This window comes from Rattus rattus, chromosome 11, assembly GCF_011064425.1.
Source record: "Rattus rattus isolate New Zealand chromosome 11, Rrattus_CSIRO_v1, whole genome shotgun sequence".
Lineage (NCBI taxonomy): Eukaryota > Metazoa > Chordata > Mammalia > Rodentia > Muridae > Rattus > Rattus rattus.
The window spans coordinates 2,915,877-2,937,892 of NC_046164.1; the positions used below are offsets into that span (position 1 = coordinate 2,915,877).

The 22,016-nt window shown below is 40.1% G+C and overlaps 1 protein-coding gene across 1 annotated transcript in view; it reads right to left on the bottom strand.

Annotated features, from left to right (window-relative positions):
* Gc (GC vitamin D binding protein) overlaps window positions 1-3,748 on the bottom strand; it is a 33,354-nt gene extending 29,606 nt beyond the window's left edge. The window contains exon 1 of the mRNA XM_032916050.1: window positions 3,535-3,748. Coding sequence (XP_032771941.1) covers window positions 3,535-3,592 — 58 coding nt within the window. The 5' untranslated portion in view covers window positions 3,593-3,748. The remainder of the gene's footprint in view (window positions 1-3,534) is intronic.
* Window positions 3,749-22,016: the final 18,268 nt, after the last annotated feature.

Genomic DNA, 22,016 nt, shown 5'->3' on the forward strand with positions numbered 1-22,016 from the left:
CATGATCGGTTTAAACACTCCTGATGATTTTAATTAGCAGTATGCCTGATCCCTGATCCCAGAGAAAAGCATGAAAAAATCGTTATATTGAGGCTGTAAATGACTTGTTGGTCCGAAAAGATTGGAGAAATTATTCTTGAGAATTTTTGAAGAACACAAATCGTAGTCTACTGTGTCTCAAAAGATACTTTATGTACCAAGTCCAATATCAATGGTAGACACTTAGGAAGAATTTATTTCTTTATTCCCAGTGGTTCTCAACCTTCCTAAACTTCAACCCTTTACTATAGTTCCTCAATTGCAGGGGTGCCAGTAGTCTGTAGATATCAGATGAACACAGATAATGGGGGAACCTCATGTATTATTACCGGTGAAATAATAATCATCTTTATCTTCTTCTCACAACACTAGGTTAACCTGGGGACTAAAATCGAGTTCTCCACTTCATGTTGGTCTTTGTTAAAGGGCATGCATTTTTGATTGGAAGCTAGGAGTTGTTTGTGCTAATTGAAGTTGGTTGGAAACCCTCACTCTAAGTAGGCATTGACCAGACACCTGAACACTGGCATAGCCATTCCCAAGGCTGGCATTGTGCTGGAGCTTGTGGAGTAGTCTGTAGATGTCAGATGAGCACAGATTCATGTATTATGCTATCGGTCCTCATGAAAGATGCATTTTTAATTGGTTCCATGGCATGATGAAAACTGTGAGCTATGGTTTCATTTGGTGAAAACAGTAGCTAGTTTTCTGGCTTGAAAGTTTGTTCGGAGTGGTTTTGTAAAGGAGAGGAAGAAGAGGAAATGTAGGTTTACCGTCTTTCATTTTTTTTTCCAGTTTGGTGTTATACTTAATAAAAATATGGATGTAAACCGGTTTAATAGTCTGTAGGAGTTTATTTCCTGCTGACGATCACTCTCTTAGTAACTGCGAAGCTGTGTCAACAGTTCCTCTCACTTATTTTGGTGTGGGATGAATACCTGGGAAGGTCAGTGCAGTTTAGTGCTGGCTCTGTTTCAGTTCTTGGGGAAGAAAATAGATCAGCCAGCAAGGTCTGCCTCTGTACGTCTTGGGCCAGCTGAAGTGTCTGTTTGCCTAACATTTGGGAGATTTCCTAAGTCAGTTTCCCCAAGATGCACCTTGTTCCCGAGTGCCCTCTAACAGAAAAGGACAGGGCACCCGAGGCAGAGCTCTGTGTGGTGATGGAGCACGTTTAGGTCTAGCTTGGAAACTAGACAGCTCCAGATTCCTGGCACTCAGGAAAGGTCAAGTATCTTTAGAAAACTGATTTAAACAGGGTTTCTTGTGGACTTATCAGAGCCTCGAGACGGTGGCCGCATTGATATAAATCGCTCATCAGTAACGAATGGCTAGTTTCTTAAATAGGCTGGGCCATGGGAACAACTTTCAAGCTATGTCTTGAGGACACAGTGATTGAAATAGTCTTTTTGGAAACTGTTAGGTCTCTGAGAAGGTCACAGACATACAGAACCACTACCACCCCACACCTCCACCCTCATCCTGACCCTCTACCCTCTCTTGTGGCTATTCTGTACTGGGAGCCAGATGCATCCTCTCAGTCTGTGCTCTGCCACTTCCAACCAGCAGGGGGCATGCTCACCTCTACGGGATCATAGCATGACTCCCGCAGAGGCAGTTGAGTGGCCCTGGATGCCACCCTTGAGGTGGTAGAATAGGGGATTACAGATGAAGCGCGTCCTGGCAAATACTTTGTAAGTGTAGTTTACATGGCTCTGGGGCTCGTCTGGCCTACAGGACATGGACTATAAGACTTGAGAGAACTGCTTTGACTCTCTGTCTCTGTCTCTGTCTCTGTCTCTCTGTCTCTCTCTGCCTCAGTCTCTCTATCTCTTATTTGTTTCCTTTGGGACTATGGCTGCTGAGATTGTTGAAATAAAGGTGGGAGACTGCGATTATGTCTGCAGTTTTGAGGCTGACCTGCTGAGTCAGCGCATTTCCAAACCTAGCACACGCTGGGTTTTTGGTTTGGGAGACTCAGTCTGAACTTGCTTCGGTAGCATTCTTCAAGGTTTTATGCATCCCCAGAAACAGTTACAAAGGTGCTTTCGGGGCTTCCTGCTGCTTGCATAATTCATGTATTCATTTGTATCTATTTTTCTAAGACTTGGTAGTCTTCACTCAGGACCTATAGCTGATTTAAGCATCTGAGGAGGAATAAAAATGAATTTAGCATAATCGGAATAATAAAGTAACACATGTGAAAAATGTAAAAATGTGAATGCAGGGACAAGAGAGATGGCTCAGCAGTTAAGAGCTCTAGCTGCTCTTGAGGAAGGCACCCACAATTCTCAGCACCCACATGGCAGCTCACTGCTGTCTGTAACTCTAGTTCTAGTGAATGTGGTACTTCCATACAGGCATACAGGCAGGCAAAACACCAATGCACGTAAGATAAAGTCAAGACTGAATTTACGTGTGCCGTCATTAATAAGCGATAGTTCCCAGGGAGGCATATATTACTGGTTAAATGCGCTGGTACTGTGAATATACATGGATGGTTTGGATGAGGTTGTGAAGGAAGAGTATTAAATAAACATCGTAGTTTGACAATCAGAGTGTGTTCAGATGCCCTTATAAGTATTAAAAAAATAACGCGGAGATGAAAATTATTCATAGGGAAATTTGTAAAATAGCACCCAAACTGTACAATAAAGGGTTAAACTAGGGTTTAGCGATCATCTGAAAAATCAATGGGAGCTTCGGAACTTAGGAAGCTACACATCTCTTCTGCTAGCATGGTCGGTCCGGAAGCCTCCAGACACTGGCGTTGTAATCTCACTGTCATCCCATTGTAAGGGTGATTTCCATGAGAAACCACCTTCCTCGCCTTGTTTATTGTTTTATTTCCTAGTTAACTAAAATTTCCTATTTTGTGTGCGAGGTAGTTTCAAAACTCTCCTTCCTTCCCAATGCTGAAAAGTAAGATCCCCAAAGGAGGACCAAAGAGATCTCTCAGCTGGCTTCTTGCACCACTGACATCCTGATGCTGCCAAGGAGGGCAAACACTTGGGAAATAGAAATGCGTAGTTGTGTATGAGAGGCTCCATCCAGTTGCATTATGGATCTTATTTATCCAATGTGGGAGGGAGAATTGAAAGCTTATATAACCCACTTTCTTTCGGGAGTCATTTTGTTTGTTTTCACAGTCTTGAGAATCCCAGACTGGCCTTGAACTCCCTGTGCATCCAGTTCACTAGGAAACCTTGAACTCCTGATCCTTCTGCTTCTATCTCCTGTGCTCTGAGGTTGTAGATAGGCCCAGCCACACCCACCTCTATCTTTTGTGAGCTACTCATTTGTTAGGGGCGAGGAGTGTTCCTTTCTAATGCTACGTAGCACAGCAGAGTTCAGATCAATGGTGATTTATCCCTCCCTTTATTCTGTCTTCTAAAGCATCCTCTGCCATTTCTTCTGTCAGTTACTCCCGCTTCAAGTTGTAAAGTGGTTCTGGAAGATTAACCTAGCAACAGTTCTTAGTCAAAAGAGGAGCCTTACCTCTCTCTAGAGCATGCCCAAAGGCTAAGGCCAGCAGGAGAACCAGAACCCTCTTCATTTTGCGTCCAGGGAGTCCTGTAGCACCTCCTCTCACCCACAGGACACCGTGCAGAGGGAAGCAGCACAGTTATCCGTTGCCTTTACAAACAAGTCCTAACTAGAAATTCATCAATTATTAATCTCTGAACAGAAGCAAGGGACAGTCAGATTTGTCCCCAAAGAAAGACAGTAATATCCTCATGAAGGCAAATAGATACCCCTGGGCAATGTCGAGGACAGTCTGAGAGGTTTTAATCATTAACTTTGTCACTGGGAAGAGCTAAGGCACAGAAATGCTTTCTCACTGCAGTGTTTGTACAGGGTTGACTTAATGTACCAGCAGGGGCACACTTCCCTATTCTGTATAGAGGAAAAGACATGTCTCTGTATCTTCTCTAGGTACTCCCTACCACTCCTATGTGTTGATGGAACATTTGGGGGCTACGTTTCTTCCTTTCTTTTTCCTCCTTTTCTCCCTTTCTTTCTCTCTTTAAGTCTAACACAAAAAAAATTCTTCGAAAATATCACAGATTAGATTATTTTAAGTTATGAGGAAAGAGCAAGATGCCAGTTAATTTATAGCAGTTCTCTAAATCCACGAATTTAATATCATAAGGTAATTGTGGTGGCATCATGCCTTATATTGATGTGTTGTAGTGTACTGTCGAGTATATGTTAGAATAGCTCTTGAGATGAGAGAAATAATAAATGGAGAGCTTCAATGGCTAGTCGTCAATTGTGCGTGAGCATACACACACACACACACACACACACACACACAATGCAAAAATCTTAGAATCACTGCAGATCGGTTAGACTTCCCTCTACTACAGTGTGCTTGACATATTTTATGATAGCATAGCTTAAAAACTCACAGTGAGGGTTGGGGATTTAGCTCAGTGGTAGAGCGCTTGCCTAGCAAGCGCAAGGCCCTGGGTTCGGTCCCCAGCTCCGAAAAAAAAAGAAAAAAAAAAAAAAAACTCACAGTGACCTTGGGGACACGATATCTTGCATCTCCATCTTAGAAAGAGAATGGCGGGGCTGGAGAGATGGCTCAGTGGTTAAGAGCACTGACTGCTCTTCCAGAGTTGTGAGTTCAATTCCCAGCAACCACATGGTATCCCACAACCATCTGTAATGGGATCCGATGTCCATTTCTGGTGTGTCTGAAGAGAAGCAACAGTATACTCACATACATAAAATAAATAAATAAAATCTTTAAAAAAAAAAAAAGAAAGAAAAGAAAAGAGAATGGCTCCTCATGGGGATCGTGTTCCTTGCCCAGAGTTTCTGCTGTGGATCTTACACTGACATCGGGTCAGTTGTCAGTTGCACCCACAGTTCAGGAACCACAGTGTTAGCCAGCTCTTATTGCTGGATAATTAAGGATTTATTTCTCCTCTCAAAAAACACTGTGAAGTCTTAGGTTTGGTTTGTTTGTTTGCTTGGATTGTGTTTGTTTTTGTCATTCCCGTGGTGTGGGATTAAGATGAGCCCTGTGCGGAGTTTACCACAGCACCTAACACATATTTGCATGCATTTATGTCCCTTTTTTCATTCTAGTTCCTGCTACTTTCTCCCTGACTATTTGTGTTTACAGTGTTTGAGGGGATCCTAGGAACCATTGAAAGCCATTGGAAGATTGACATTTCAGCCCCGTGTGTGGGCTCCTAAAGACAGATGCCTGAGAATACCCTTAGCAATCAATTCGGTAGCTAAAGATTAACTGTGCAGACAGAGTCCACCGAGATCTCCAACCACAGTAAACAATTACACGCTTAGTCAGATCACCGACTGTATGGAAAGTGGATGAGAAAATGGAGTCTAGCTAGTTGGAAAAGCTAATGGTGCAAGATTAAATAGAAACTATTTCTGTAAAACCCATGAAACCCACACAGCAGAAGACACCATCAGAGGCCATTAGCATTGCTGGAGGCAGCTTTCTGCTCATGCACTAGCCGTTTCCTGTATAAAGATTAATTTCATACCTAAGACAGAGCTCCATGATCTTCTTTCTCTTGGGAAAGTTCATTTAAAGAGAGTTTTATTCTTAACTACAAATATTTGGAAACGGATGTCTCAAAATATCAAAGCCACCAAGAACACAGATGTCAGTAAAATTATTAACGTATTTGTATATTTTTAATATCAAGATTACACTATAAATATACATTACAGTCTACAAAGTACCTTGGTCATGGTCTCATAATTTGTTTTTTAAAAGATACACTTAGCCTATTTTCCACGAGTACTTGCAACAGAATTCAATACCAGTCCATGTCTTTATTTTTTTTAAATTGTAGCTCTATCTGTGTTTTGGAAATATACTTTTGCTGTTTAATGATAAACTGCATGTTGCAAGAGTTGCAACATCTCATTTAGGCACATTTTTGAGAAATCTCCACACAGGCTGGCGAACTACTCTCCTGGACGCGTCTGCCTTTTTCTAACAGAAGATCAACACTGATGTACCCATTTCAACACCCTTTGGCGTTCGCCTCTGTGACACTAGCTCTCTGGTCAGGACAGCATTGACAGTAATAGCTGGTGTCATTTTCCTACCCTTCCCCTGTGTGAGAAGTTACAGACCCACTTCCTCATGCTTTGTTCTTTTTCACTGGTGCTAATTCACGATTAGTTTCTGTGCCTGATAGTGAAAAGCCTGCTCTCTAACCTTTAAGTCATTCTCTCTATTACTGCCGTTTATCTAAAACACAGAAAAAACACTGTTAAGGTTGAGCTATTGAAAGCCTCTCAAGCCAATGTCTGCGTGTGAAGTTCTAAGGTTGCCACTCCAGTTAGACACTTGGTGTCTATCAAATGGAGTGACAGGAGGAATGGCTTTCCTGGGCTTTCTGCAGTGGTTGTTCTCACTCTTCTTGTCTGCCTTTCTGTTGTGTGTTTCCGGTCTCCATCCTCCAATAGAAAAAACTTTAACTTATTCACTTCACATGTATGTTAATTCATCTCAGTCTGTGTGAGATAACTGTGAGCTACTATTACTAAGGATAAGAAGGTCTACTCCTTTTCTCTTCTCTCTCTTCTCTCTCTTCTCTTCTCTTCTTTTTCTTCTCTTCTCTTCTCTTCTCTTCTCGACCATCCAACCTAGTTAGGAGCAAACACAGTTGGGGACACAGTGTAGAGCACACCTAGGCTGGTGTTCTGTTTCCTTCCAGGACCTGTGATCTCCTACCCAAGCCAGAGCTTGTAAGACATTTTTATACTGTCCTTCCGAATAGTTGTATCGCATGACATTCCCTCAAAGGTAGGAGAGTTCACTTTCTCCATATCCTGACTAGCATTTCAGTTCTACTTTTTATAATAGTATTCTCCTTGGGTGAGATGGTATGTCTTTGGGATTCCAAATTGCATTTCCCTGATAATTAATAATGCTAAGAATTTTTACACTATCATTGACCTTCCAATAAAATCAGCTCCCTATTTTTAAATTGGGTTGCTTTGGTTTCATTTTAAAGAAAGTATTTCTGGTTTCTTTATAAATTTCAGATATTAACCCTTTGACAGAGTTTTCGCAGGTGTCCCATATAGTTGTGGTAAGAACGTCACTCTTTCACACTCTCCAAGCCCCATGGAGGAGGATGAGAGGCATGCATCCATAAGATGAGCTTGTTACCGAGGACGGAATTGAGGGGCTCTTATGTGTTTCCTTTGGGGGAAACACTTTAGAGTGTAATCTCGTCTCCAAGTTGAAAAGTATTTTATAGAAGTTGTGAGCTATATGATGTCAGGAGGGTAGGATAGTTGGCAGTATTAGAAGCTTTAGTGATGGTTTGGACTAGACCTCAAGGGAAGTCTCTCCAAGTGATAATCAACTCAGTGGTTGGAGAGGTGAGGAGAGGTGAAGAAGCATCAGTGTAATAAGGACACTAACTGAAGAAGGAGTTATTAGCATGTATGGCAAGGCGAGCAGAGAGTAATCCTGTCACAGTAACTGTGGAGCTGGCCAGTTTCGTTGAAGACTTCAGAGATACTGTTAAAGTAACTGAAAGGTTTGACTTTGTCCCTATTACTTCCTGTCACTTGTGGAGCTGAGAAAGTCTCCAGCAGTGTTTAGATGTGTCATGGCACTGTTCAAAGCCATTTCTCCATACTCACTGCAGCCATTATCTTGTCCCAGGGACATGTTTATTCTCTCCTTGGTGACAATACAGTTCTCATGACCCCGGCATTTTTCAACCTTCTGCAGAATGTCCTGCTGGTTCATGGTATTATTACTACCATTAGACTAACAGGATGTGCTGGCCTGGAGTGGGTGTGTACTATTATCTAGGGCTCATGAGTGGCAGTGGGCAGGTAAACTCCGGAAGTTGCAGAGAACTCCGATGTAGTTAAGCTTTTAGGAGCTCTGTCATTTAGAAAGCCCCAGTCCTCGGTAAACTTCTTTAGAGGCTGTATGTAATGTACTCGGAAGGCTGTTCTGACTCATCTCTCATGACTTGAAAGCCATCCAGGTTTAAAAGCAGCTTAGGATAAGAAAGGACTTTGGTAGGAAGTTAATTTACTGACCACCGGTTTTGAGATTTTCTTTCAAAATTAGATGCAAGTGTTGCACTGAATACTGGCATACTCTTCTCTAACATGAGTGATACAAGTAAAGGAGGCAGGGGTGTGGCTGGCTCATGCACCTGCACTCCATCTTTGGCATGATGCTTTCTGGTCCTTGGCTTTGCTGACGCATAGTCCTGCATCCCATCAGAGAAATACTATTAGCAAATAGGATAGGCAGGACTCGGCCATACTGCTATCTTAGCATCTTACTTCCTGGTGCTGTTGAACCTCTAGACAGTAAAGCCATTATTGTGAGGGTAGAATAGTCCTTACTACCCATGAAAGAGCGAGGCAAGAAGGAAAACATCTGGAGGCCGGGAGATCATGTCAATGCTTCTGGACCCAGGTATAAATACAGACGTCTCTCTCAGCAGCTGTGGTAAACCTCCATGCAGGGAGAAGAAGGCTTGGACTTCCCTAGGACATCTGTGAGATCTCATTAGGAAAGGAACCTGGAGGGACTGAATAGTTCTGTGAGAGTTAAGGCCATTTAAAATGTGTGATTGAAGAGAATAATGAACATTCGATAGCCTCAGGACGAATTATAACAGCAGGCACTGTGGCTTGTTTGTGACATATGGGATTTAATACAAGGCACAAAATTGCATATGTGATATAAATGAGAGATTGTATTGGACGCTTTTCCTTGGTTCTCAGCCCCACTTAATTTTTCCATTTTCTTTTTTCCCTTTTATTTTTGAGTTTATAATATAATTACTCTTTTCCCTTTCCTCCCTCTAAACTTTTCTATATAGGCCTCCTTGTTCTTTTTCAAACTCATGGTCCCTTTTTGCATTAATTATTGTTACATATATATATCCTTATTTATGCATTCATATATCTATATCTACATCTATATCTATATATCATCTATGTCTAACTATATGTACCTCTATATTTATATCATCTATATCTATGTCCTAAATATAACCAGCTCAGTCTATATAATGTTACTTGCATGTATGTCCTTAGGGTGGACCTCTTGATAACCAATTGGTGTGCTCTTCCCTGGGGAGACTGTTTCTCCCAGTCTTAGCCTTCCTTAGCAGTCTTTAGTTCTTTGCATAGGCTGAGGCCTCATGGCCTTCTCTCCATCCAGTTTGACATGCTTGTTTTTGTTGTCCATGTCCTTGCTCAGCTCATGTTTAGAGAGTCATGTTGGTGAGACCTCTGGTGTTGCTAGGAGACACAGTCTCACAGGAAACTCCCTGAGCCTCTGGCCCTCACAATCTTTCTACCCCCCATTATCTACAGTGTTCTCGAATATTAGATACAAGACTTGTTTATAAATGTATTCCTTGTGACTGGGCTCCACAATCCTGAATTTGGATTGGTTGTGGATTTATGTAATGGTCTCTGTTGCAAAGAAAAAAAAATCCCCTGATGACGAATGAGGACTACGCTTCTCTGTGGGTATAAAGACAAATATTTAGGATTGTTAGGGATTGTGCTGGTTTAGTAAAGTAGTTCTTGTTGGTTATCCTCAAAGGTCCATGACCTTACTGACTTCGGGATTTGGTTTGGTTTATCAGGCTTGTTTTCCTCTTGTTGAATGCATCTCACAATTAATTATCAAGCTATTGGTTGCTGCCAAGTTACCCATGCCACTACTGCACCCCTAGGGTTATCAGGCTGCTCATTATTGTGGTTCACAGGCACCATAACTGGGTCGTACTGTTTGTCACTTCCCTGCTTTGGAAGCTTGCATGGTACCTTCTTGGACCACAAAAACTAGTCTTCAGGAAGAGGCATATGGGTCAGTGCCAGCTCAGGGGCCCTGAGCTCTGTGTCTGAAGTGCATGGTGTCTTAGCAATTAGGACTGTATCTTCTATTTCTAGGGAACAACTAAGGATAATAGTCTGTATGTTTTGTGAGACTCTTGGACAATCCTCACTAACAATTGGGAAGAGTGTTTCTCATGCCTGCTATTGAGGTTTTTGATAGGTGGTTTTTGGCTCTTGGAGAGAGCATTGTCAGCCTAGATGAAGACATTTTATTTAAAGAAGTTGTGTGTGTTTATGCACAAACTTAGTGTATTATTGTGTTGTTTTTTTTTAGTAAATAGATAAAATAGAATGATTCCTTATTCCTTTTTTCAGACATCCTTCCTATCATTTTACCGTTATTCCTCCTTCTGTATGTATGTCTTTCTGTTCTCTAATTAGGGCTGCTCCTTTTTTCTTTTTAATTTATTTATGTATTTATTTTACCATTTTCTCCATCAGATCACTGTACCCAGAGAGTCCCCTCTCTAACTGCTTCCCCACCCTTACACCCCAGCACTGCTTCCTTTGAACTTTTCTGGTTTCTGCAGTTAATCCAGCATAGGTACTCATACCTGAGGATTTAGAGCACAGAGCCTCTGGTGAGAGAGAACACGCCATGATTGTCTTTCTGGGTCTGAGTGACTTCACTCCATATGATCTTTCCTGGTTCTATCCATTCACACAGAAAGCTCAAGATTTCACTTTTTACAGCTGAAGAGTATTGTATAGTGTATATGTAACGCATTCTCCTTATCTATCATCAGTTGTAGGACACTTAGGTTTTTTTTTTCCCAATCCTAGCTATTGTAAATAGAGCAGCGACAAATGTGGTAAGTACCATTGGTGTAGGACGCCTAATGTGTTGGTTATACGCCAAGGCACGCTGTATTTATGTCATATGGCAGACTTTTTCTTTTTTTTTTTTTTTTTTTTTACCTTTTTGAGAGCTCTCTGCACTGATTTCCGTAGTCAGCTCTCTTTTGTGTTAGCGTTGAGGTAGTGGTCCCCCAGTGAGCTGTCACTCAATGGGAACTTGCCATAACTCTGCTGCATCTCTGTACTGTCCACTTTGTTCTCTGTTGACCCAGGGTGACACTACTGACACAGGCACCAGCTTGAGTTGTGAGAAAGTCGTTACTGGGCTATAACCCTTGGCTAAAGAGTACTGAAGCAGGCAAACACTTGCTATGAGTTCCATGCAGCCCCTCCGTCTGGCTAGTCAGAATCCCTGCAGCCGTTGCATCTTAGTTGCAAAATGTTTGGAATGTTAAGATGTGAAAAATTATTAATTATTTCCTTACTACTCTTATCCCCTAGAATAAAAAAAAATAAAACCTAGACTAATTGGCTTATTGTCTTCCATCTAGTGCCTGGAAAAGTGGTTATGGCATGTATAGTAAAGAGATGTTGAAAGAATGAACGAAAGATGAAAGACCATTTTTTTCCCCATAATTATCTAGGCTCTTCCAGATGAAGGTCCAAGGTTCAAAGTCCTAGGGTAATCATGGGGCAGCCAAAGTCAATACCAGCTGAAGTGACAGGCTTAGTTTCCAACCAGACTTAAGACCCAGATCACCATACCAAAGCCTTCTTGAAGTATAGATGCTAGTCGAAGGGTGATTCTCTCAGTCCACTTGAGTACAAAAAACAGAGTGAGAAGCCTGAAATGAATATTGTTGGGGAAATATAATCAAAGCAAAAAATACCCTCCGTATTGATTAAAAAAAAAAAAAAGCTCTTCATCAAAGGCAATCTGCTGGAGTGACTGAAAATAGAGAAAAAAGCCCTTGCCCACTATACAGCCAGACAGATATAAACCATTCCATGCATGCTCTCAAGATAAGTGGTGACTAGTCCTCAAGTAAGACAGCATGAGTGCACATAGAGTTCTGCTGTGTTTATGACCTGGATCCCTCTGTATTAGCTTATTGGCTTTTACCTTAAAGAAAATACAGACTGTCATTTTGAGACAGGAAACTCTTTCACAGAAAGGCATACGGTGAGAGTATGCTATTTCTCCAGAGAAGCTGGGAAGACTGTCTTCTGGTTTGGTTGAGAAATTTCAAGGAGATAGCTATCAGATATTTAAAAAATCATTTCCAAATTGTAAAAATAACATGAAGTTGACTGTACTTTAAGAACAAGACGTCATGCATTTGGAAGGATGAACGGAGTGAATTTACAAGTTTTTTAAGGTAAGTGCTCTAAGAAAACGCTTTGTGGTCTCAGACTCTTCCCTTATTGGTTTATGAGTTGAAATTCACGATCTTTGCCCTCATAGTTCCAAAAGGCAAACAGAACATCTGATTTGAACCATGGACTTTTCATTGAGCAATGGGACACTAAGCAGAGACTGAATATTTGTCTGCACCTGCACTGTGTGGCTGGGCCACATCTCTGTTACTCCCTTTAAGAAATAATCAGTTACCATATAGCTATTGTATTCATTTCAACATGAAGATGCGTGATTTCAATAGGTCATGGGGAAAGGCCATATGAAAATAGTGGGTTCTTCCTATTTAAAATTTACATCAAAATGTTTTTTAAAAAGTATTTATTTACATGTCCCTATGTCTGGGTATGGAGACGTGTGTGGGATGCTCAAGGAGGTTGGAAGAGGGTGTTGTACCCCTAGAGTTGGGATTAAGGACAGTTGTGAGCCACTTAACATGGGGGCTGGCAACTGAATCCTGGTCTGCTATAAGAACAGTACATGCTCTTAACTACTGAATTTTCTCTCAGACCTTGCCCCCGCCAGCGGGGACCCAGTTATTCAGGGTCCCGAAGAGGCATTCTACCAGTAAGTCAAGGGGGTGGAGAGAAGAAGGAGATCAAGCAAAAGTTCCGTTGTCAAGGTCTCGTTTATTGAGAGAAATGTACAGCATTTAAAGCTCTGAGGCAGGAATAGAAGTGGGAACTGAAGCTTAGGGTAGGTGACTATTGGGAAGTGCCCAAGGATATAGGGTGAATCACTAAACTGCAAGATATCCTCCTTAAACAAAGAGGCAACAGTCTTCCGGGGACATGTTCTTTGAAAAGGTCGAACCCTTCTCAGGAATCTGTTCAGGGACATCCGGTATTTTGCTCAGGCTGAAACATCCTGTGATTGCTCCCAGGGTCTTCCTTGGAGAGGCTTTTGTCCAACAATCTCATAATCTTACAGCAGCCACTTAGGGGTGAGCTTCTGTGGCCATACAGCTCAGAGTCAAGTAGCCACCTTGAGCTATGCAGTCACAAAGCAGCCAGGCCCAAATCCAATATGGCTCCCTACAAGACCTCATAGTAAGAATCTTAAAATTCAATGAACTTTATTTTTTAGTTCTCTACTTTCATTAAAATGTATTGATTCTTCATTATTAGGAATAGACTTTAACATTTACTACTAATGTAGATTTTGGTCAATCTGTGTTACCATAAACAAGTCTTCTTGGTCTGCCCTGAAAGAGCCTTTGTGATCTGATCTTAACACTATGTAAACTATATCATTTTACTCTCTCACAGCAAGTACCTTGTCATTCTGCTTGAACACCTTAAGCTCCCTCTGGACTTTTAGTGTTGTGCCTGCTGTTTTCTCCTCTTCAATCTCTTTGTATCTTAGTGCCAAGCCATTTTATTTGTCTCAAGTTAAACATTCAGTTTGGGGAGGCACTGGATTGGGTGAAGCCATGTTTATACACTTACCAGCTCTATCATTGTACAACGTGAAGTGTGTAATCATTTCCCTAATATCTTATGCTCCTTCTAGATTTCAGATTTCAAGAAAGGAGGCTGTTCTGATTTGTAGACATTGAATTCCCAGTTTCTGGCAGAGTCCCTGTAGTATGCAAGTGCTCAATGACTGTTCGTGACAGAAGGTGAATCTTCACAAATCTATTGAGCAGATACTGCTGTATTCTATAGCCAAAGAAGTTGGAATTCAAAGAGATAACATTGTCTGATTATTCAGAGTTAGACCTCAAATCCACCCTTAGTTTGACCTTGATAGTTGTATAAAAGAAAACCAGGAAAGTTTTCTTGTAGGATGATCATTTTCTTTCATATATGAAAACACAGGTAACTATCCACTATAGTAGATTCTTTAAAGCGTCAATATTCACGAATCTACTAGAGACAAATACTATAGTTTATATAAGCTGTCCATTTCATTCAACTCTCTAGTCCTCTTAGCCTGGATGAAATTAAGGCAATGGGTAGAAAAGCCTATTTATGACTCTTACTATGCATTACATATTATGTGAATAAAACCACTTGCAGCAATACTAAGCTGTGGATATCACCCTCAGTCTTAATGTCATCAGTTAATTCCCCACCAAGGAACTAACACCACGGCTGTCTCCTCCTGTGCTGAGCTGGTCTCATGCTTTGTAGAGAGAAGAAAGCAGGCATTCCGGTAATTACCTGGCTTCAACATAAAAGGCTTTTCTCACACAAAGTAATGTTTAACAATAGATTCTTTTCAAACCAACTGATTAAAAATTTGAAGGTATGGGAATTTCATAAAATTAACATGCAAGGACACTTGTGAGAGGAAATAGTCCTACCTCAGAAATGGGTCATTCTGAGAAAAATATCTTGTTATAAAAGTAGGAAGTGCCAAATGCTTGGGCATGCCCACATAATCCAAAGCCTTTGCCTTCTGGATAACTTTCAGTACATTAAAAAAAGGGGTGGGAGTGTTCACCAGGAAAATGAGGCATGTTGCTTTTAGGTCTTTGCAGAAATGATGGTAGGGTCACACAGGAGTAGTCCGAGTTAGGATTGCTGCATCATAGGCTAACTTGACTTCTCATGATGACATTCTTGCAGATAGTGTCAGAGCAGATGGGAATTTCCAAAGTGAAATTAAAACAGTGACACAAGTTAGGCTAATGGAGAGCTGGTGTGGACTGAATATTTAGAAGCACCCTCTGAGTAATGAACATAAACAGACTCATTTTCTGTCCTAGTCAACTACTACAGCATGTGGTTGATAATTTCTACTCTAAGGGCAAATGTTACCAATGCCTAGAAATAAAGGACAGCTATTTTCTCAAGTGTCCTCCACCTGATTATAAAGGTGGTGGGAGATAGTGGCTACTTCATTGAACATTCATTTATTAAAAAGCACATGAGGGGTTTGCTGACTTTATATAGATTATATTGTTGACTATTTCCTGCTAATTAAGTTTGGCCAAGGGAAAACCAATTCAATCCATTTAGGTGTCAACAAAATTATACTTTTTGTTTTGTCTTTTTTTTTTTTTTAAAGAAAAGACACACATCTAATAACAGTCTAATGTGGGTGTTTTTATTGTTGCCATTTCATATAGAGCCTCACTCACTATTTGATAGGCTTTACAGAAGAGCTACAAGTATTTAACAGAAGTTTCTTGCGTCTGAGTGGAGTATGATCCAGCAAATGGAGCTCTTAGAAATTTGCAGTGGCTAGCTCAGACTTAGTCATCTAAACTTCTGGATAAAAAGTTTTCTATCTTGATTACTTTTCTTGGAGTTCTACTAACTGGTGAAAATCAGTCAAACTTCACTATAGAAATAAATCTAGGAGAGATGGCTTAATGAATAAAAGTGCTTCCTATACAAACTTGAAGACATGCAGACATTCTCAGGAACTCAGGAAAGCGTGGAAAGAGAAAACCAACTGCACAAAGTTGTTCTTTGATCTCCTCACACATGCTGTGACATGTGCATCACACTCATCTCATGCACGATGATAAAATAATTTTAAAAGACCTAAAATCTCAAAAGTTAAAGTACTCAGTTTTCAGTTGAAGTAGAGTATATAAAATGAAGAAATACTATGGGGCTGGGGTGATGACTCAGCGTTTAAGAGCATGTACCGCTGCTCTTGCCGAAGACCGGAGTTCAGTTCCCAGAACCCATATTGGACAACTCACAACTACTTGTAACTCCAGATCCAAAGGAGGTAATATTTTCATTTGACCTCCATGGTCACCACTCACAGGCAACTTACAGGCACAGACACACACACACAGACACACTCACATACCAGAATTAATATAAAGTTTTAAATAAGAATATGTATTTGGGGAGTCAGCAGACAGTCTTTGAAGTCCATATGGAATAACTTCAGCTTTCTTATTCCTTCCTAAACTTGTGTATAATTTCATACAATAATTTTTTTCATGATGATGATCTCCAAGGTGTGAAAGGAAAAAACATACATAGTAGACAGCTAGGAAATGGCTTTTTCACTAGGTATAGGGAAGAGAGCAAATTCTTTGTGGGATGGACCTGTGAGAACTCACCTTGAGGCTTTCTGGTCAGCACAATTAGCATATAAATCTGTAGTAGCATTCACCTCAGTTGGGTACCAATGCTCACAAAGACTAAGGGAGACAGGGGAGGTATCTTTCTGAGTTTTGCATACATTTCAAAGAGATGGCATCCTACAGATTCATGAAAGAAATCAGAAGGTTAGAAAACTGGTGAGAGTGGAACAAAGATGGGCATCCCAAGCAAGAGCAGAAAGTTTCTGTTTTATAAATATGTAAAAATAGGGAAGTAGAGCAAACCATAAGGAAGAAACTTGCCAGAAGTGAAATCAAGCTGAGGTGAAGGCTGAAGCTCCTCTTCTTATACAGTCATCGACCTTTGGAGAGGGGTCATATATCAAATGTTCTGCATATCAGATATTTACATTACAGTTATGAAGTAGCATCAAAAAATTTTATGGTTGGGGATCACTACAGCATGAAGAACTGAATTAAAGGATCACAGCATGAGGAAGGTTGAGAATCATTGCTCTCAGAAGAGAGAATTTGTGGTTTTATAAAAATGAATACATCACTGGGGAGAAGTAGAAGCGACTTCACACAATGTGTGAAGCAGGGAAGTATGGGAATGTACAAGAGCCGTTGCTCAGCTCTCCAGGGGATGGGGGAATTAGAAACTATTTATAACATATCTCATTCAGGGACGTAGGACTCGAGGAATGTTCACCACTGTGGAATAGCCTTTCACCCAGGGTAATGTGGCCATTGTTGGTGTTCTATGCTTTCTAGCTTGGAGTTTACAGCAGGTTTTCAATCATAGTAATATTGCTGGAGCTTGGTGCATAATCTCTTTGTGGTGCCAGAATTCCAATATATTAGGTTCAGCAACATATTCCAACATGCCAGAGTTCTGAGTGATAGTGAAGGGTAGAGAAAGGCGATTTAGTCATAGTCATGATGAGAACCAGATGTGGTTCACACATATGACCCCATGCATATATTCAAAAAACCTAACAGAAACACACACACACACACACACACACACACACACACACACACACACACCAAGAAAACAGAGAAAGGGAGTTTAGTATTCATAGCTGACAGAGCAGTCAGTATTGGCCAGGTATGTGGTCTCATTGCTAGCCCAGCTCTGGTTCTGTGGAGAAAATCACCACCCCTGAATGCCATGAACCCTTTGGGGTCTAATAACCTTTTCACAAGGGTTGCATATCAGAGATCTTATATATCAGATATTTACATTATGGTTTATAACAGTAGCAAAATTATAATTATTTTAAGCAGCAATGAAGATAATTTTATGGTTGCGGGTCACCACAATATAAGGTACTGTATGTATTAAAGGATCGCAACATTAGGAAGGTTGAGAACTACTACTCTATTATAATGAATTCTACTGCGAATTTTGTTTATCTATCATCTATCTATCAATCAATTGTCTATCTATCTAATCTATCATTTATCATCTGTCTATCTATTATCTATCATCTATAATCTATCTATCTACCTATCAATCACCTATCATCTATAATCTATCTATCTAATCTATCATCTATCGATCTACCTATCTATTGTAGGATTTCAGCCCCTACTACCAAACTCGATGTCACCAAGTACAATGCGTTTGACTAAACTGTCCCAGGGACACAGCCAGCCTTCTCTTCTAGCCCATGTCCAGCCCGTTTTCACTGTAGTGTCTGACATCATCAGTATATGACTCCTCTTAGGTTGACAACTTATCCTTTGTCATACAAAGGCAGTACTCTATGACTTTTTGTTGACACATCCATTGCCCTCCTCACCACACACATGCTTCGGGGCCACTGGTAAGTAAAGTAAGTTACCTGAGCAGAAGAAGCACTGCGACAACCAGGATCCTTGACCTGACCTTTGCTAGATGACTAATGGGCGAATGCTATATGCATTGTGGACAAGCTACAGCACAGGATGCGTCATGTCTGGGGTCATAGAGGGGGTGGACAGTGTGAGACAGTGTGAAATTTTGTTTTGATATTCAGAGAAGTGTTCAAATTGTTTATTTATGGAAATTTTTGTTTAATGCTTTAGAGCATAGTTGTTCAAATATATTAGAACCTAGGAAATACAAGCCAGAGGAAAAGCACTGCTATACTCTTCCTAAGAGATATTCTAGAAACAACTACCTTTCCCCCAAAGTTCATAGGATTTTCACAACTCCATTGTGAGCCATGTAAAGAAAGAACAAGGGTTTTGTTGCTTTTGGACGTCATAGACTAGAAAGCAGAAGCACAGATAACTCGGCTCTCTCCCTCTCTGCTGATGCTTTGGCAGCTCCCCATGGCTCTGAGAACGGGACATGGTGGAACGGACTTAACACTGGGTATCCGACTTTCTAAAACCAACATTTTTATTATAAGCCATTAGACTATGCTTATCCTCAAAACAATCATTTGAATGCATCCTACAGAAAGATGTATGTTACATGTTTACCCTAAGACATTATGATGGCTTCTTTGTATTTTGACTGTGTTGATGACACAAGTGAAAGACCCCCTCATCATTCAGTCTCATCATCCGGTCACTTTGATCTTATGTGCTGTGGCTCATGTGCTGCTTTTGTCCTGGTTTAACCCTGAGAAGGTGGCAATGATGGCATGTGTCTGGTTGAGCCTGTGCTCATCTCTGTTTGTCCTCTGACTCTCATAGATCTCATGCCTTGATAGAGAGCATGGGAGGAAAGTGATTGGCATTTGAAAAACACCGAAAACCCTAAATTGCAGCTACTAACTGCTGAAGCTTTCCCCGCTCTGGATTATGAGTTCACAGGCATAGGCTGACTTGCAATGCTGTTCCCTTATTTTATAATTTAAGCCACCGCATCCTGTCTTTTATCTTTTCTTCTGGCAACCAGTTATCTTCAAAATACTTGTTTGCATTAGTCCAATAGAGGTGATGCAATTGCTGTTTATTAATTGTCTTTGGGTTTTTTCCCTGTATAAATAGAATAAATGAACCGTCCATACTGCATGGATGTGGATTGGTAACAGGAGGAGGATTTAATTTGTTTTATGAAGGATGTATTTCTTATGTGCAAATCTTTCTGCTAAGAAAGGTATCTCATTGATCTTTTATGCCTGTAGCTTTTAAATCTTCTTATATTGAAGTGATATTTGTGACTTTCTAGGCTGTAATTTTATATATATACATATATCTATATCTATATATATCTATATCATACATATAAACATATATATATATGCATTCCAGAAAAGTAAGTGTTCATGAATCAAGTTTATCTTCCAATTGAAATTTATTTTTACTTTTGAGTGAGTTAACTATAATTTACATATTTAAATGAAGAATTCATCTGTTTTCATAATATTTTTATCAGATCTATAAAATGGCATATACACTGACTTACACATATACGATTACCATTGTAACATTGTCAACAATGACTTTGGGATAATAGACGTATGTGTGACAAAACCTTTTCCTAGCCTTGCTACCAGAGATTCCCATTTAGAAATCTATGTTTGCAGAAGATGGTAGAGATCTATATTTTTTTTTATATGAAATATTCTGGTCTGGCCAGGATTTGAAGTCACTATGACATCTCAAAGCCTAAGGTTCTTAGCCATGTAAACAGTAGGTTTTCATGAGATCCCTGTGGGAACCTGTGGTTTTGGTTCTATTCACCCCCAACAGTATTCTGCAAAGATTTGGAGAAACAGCTGCAAAGATGTTCTATTTGATAATAGAATTTCTCTTAACAAACTTGTCTAATGATGATAATGAAAGAAATTGATTTTGAACACATTTCTGCCCCTTGAGGAATCTTTACTTTGCACACACTAGTGGCTATAGATTGCTGGATTTTTTTTTTCCACATCAAAATAGTTTTTTTTTATTTTATTTTATTTTATTTTTTTGAGTATTTGCCTTGCGGCAAGCACCTTGTGTATACCTTATCCACTGACATAACAGAAAGCAACATGGATGATTTCTTGTTGTAATAATTGTATTTTTCAATATCAAGAAATATTTATGGCTCCTGGAAGGAACAGAAGGTAATTTGGGAATGTTAAAGCTTCAGCAGGAGGTGATGGATGCCTGATGCAGATGTAACCCTTTGCTTCCCAGGCAGGTCGGCCTTGCCAGTGATGAAGCTAGCGGTGTCTATGCTGGTGGATGGCAGATGCTTTCGAAAGGCTGAAATCATTGTTATTTGAGTTCTTTTGATTAAATTTTTTTCTTTCTGATATTTATGATGGGGGGAGCAAGACAGCAGTTAGCAGACTTCTATCGTGTGATTATTTCCTCATTACTGTATCTTCAGACTGTCCTACCTTCATGCCCTAGCTACCAATATACCATCATCTCATGACATTTGAGGCAGTTTTTAGAGGACATAAGCAGATTTTGATAAAAGGCAAGGCTCACTTTTGAGTCTCGGTATACAGTTGAATTTACCCCAATGGTTCAGGTTTCCCATCCATAAACTAGGGAGAAAATTAGCTGTCTGGATTGTTTAAGATTTGATTCAATAGCATTTGAAATTAAAGGACATTTGCAAATAGTTATTTATTATGTGCACAACAAATACACTTAAGAAATGATGGGTGGTAGAATGGTAGTGATTGTTATTGACATCATTTTTAGTAACTTAAGAGATGATGATATATCTGAAATCAGAGCTTTCAGAAGCTAATTCTGTTTCTCTTTTTTTGCTGGACTCCAATTCCTACCTCTTATTTGATAAACATCAGGTTCATTCCTTGCCTAAGGAAATAAGTGCAGAAACACACATTCCGTGAGGAAATTCTTACGGATTTCTTTTCGCTCCAGGGTTTTAGAAATATAATTAATGAATCACGATGAGTTGAATTATTTCCCCAAGTGCATATTTTGAAGCCCTGACTTCCAGGGCAGAGATATTTTGAGCTGAAACCTTTGGGAGACAGTTAGACTTAGGAGTCACGAGTGTGAGACCACACATTGGTTAGGTGTTTTAGAGGAAGGGATATTTCAGTTCTTGCTGGCTTTCTCCATCACTACAAGGACACGGCAAAAAGTAGCCATAGCAAAGAAGTAAGAGAGCCGTGTCAGAATCCAGCCATGCCCCCACTGTCACCTCAGCCTTCTAAAGTGTACAAGGTTAGAGCATGAATGGCTGTTAACTTTCTTCAGTCTACATTGCTTTGCCATGGCAGTCTGAGCAACCTCGGGCCCACACTGATATGTAAACTTCATTAAACTATTCCATCCTAGTTCATTTCGAACCTGATGAATCTAAAGCTTAACACTTTTCATACTTACATATTTATAAAGGATGAGTAAATAAGGGGGTAAAGGTTTTTAATGAATTTTTAGTTAAAACATAATCACCTCAATTCCTCTTTCTCTTTCCTCCCTCCAAACCCTCTCTTTAATGCATATATAACAACTAGCAAAATTTACAATGACTATAACTGCAATTAAAAGGGGAATATTTGTTGAAATATGATAACTGCTTATAGTGTAAATACTTTCAAGTCCTCCAGATTGGACTGAATCTAAAAAAATTCAGTATTTCTTATGCATTATGGATCATAACAATGAGATAATTGTACTATTATCTGAACACTGAATGCAGGTTGTCTGGATTATAGGTTGGGTTTAAAGAGAGCATCTGCAGAGTTTATAGTGAATGTACACGCATTTGGTTACTGATATGTGGGTGAGTCAGTAGAAGGTTGGGGCCAGTGTTACCAGAAACTACAGGATGCTACAGATGAATGTGGGAAAAATGTAAGGAAACTTTTCATAAACTCCCACCCCCAAATTAGCACCTGTGTGTGCCAAACACTGCCCTCTTGCTTGCTATTGGTTGGA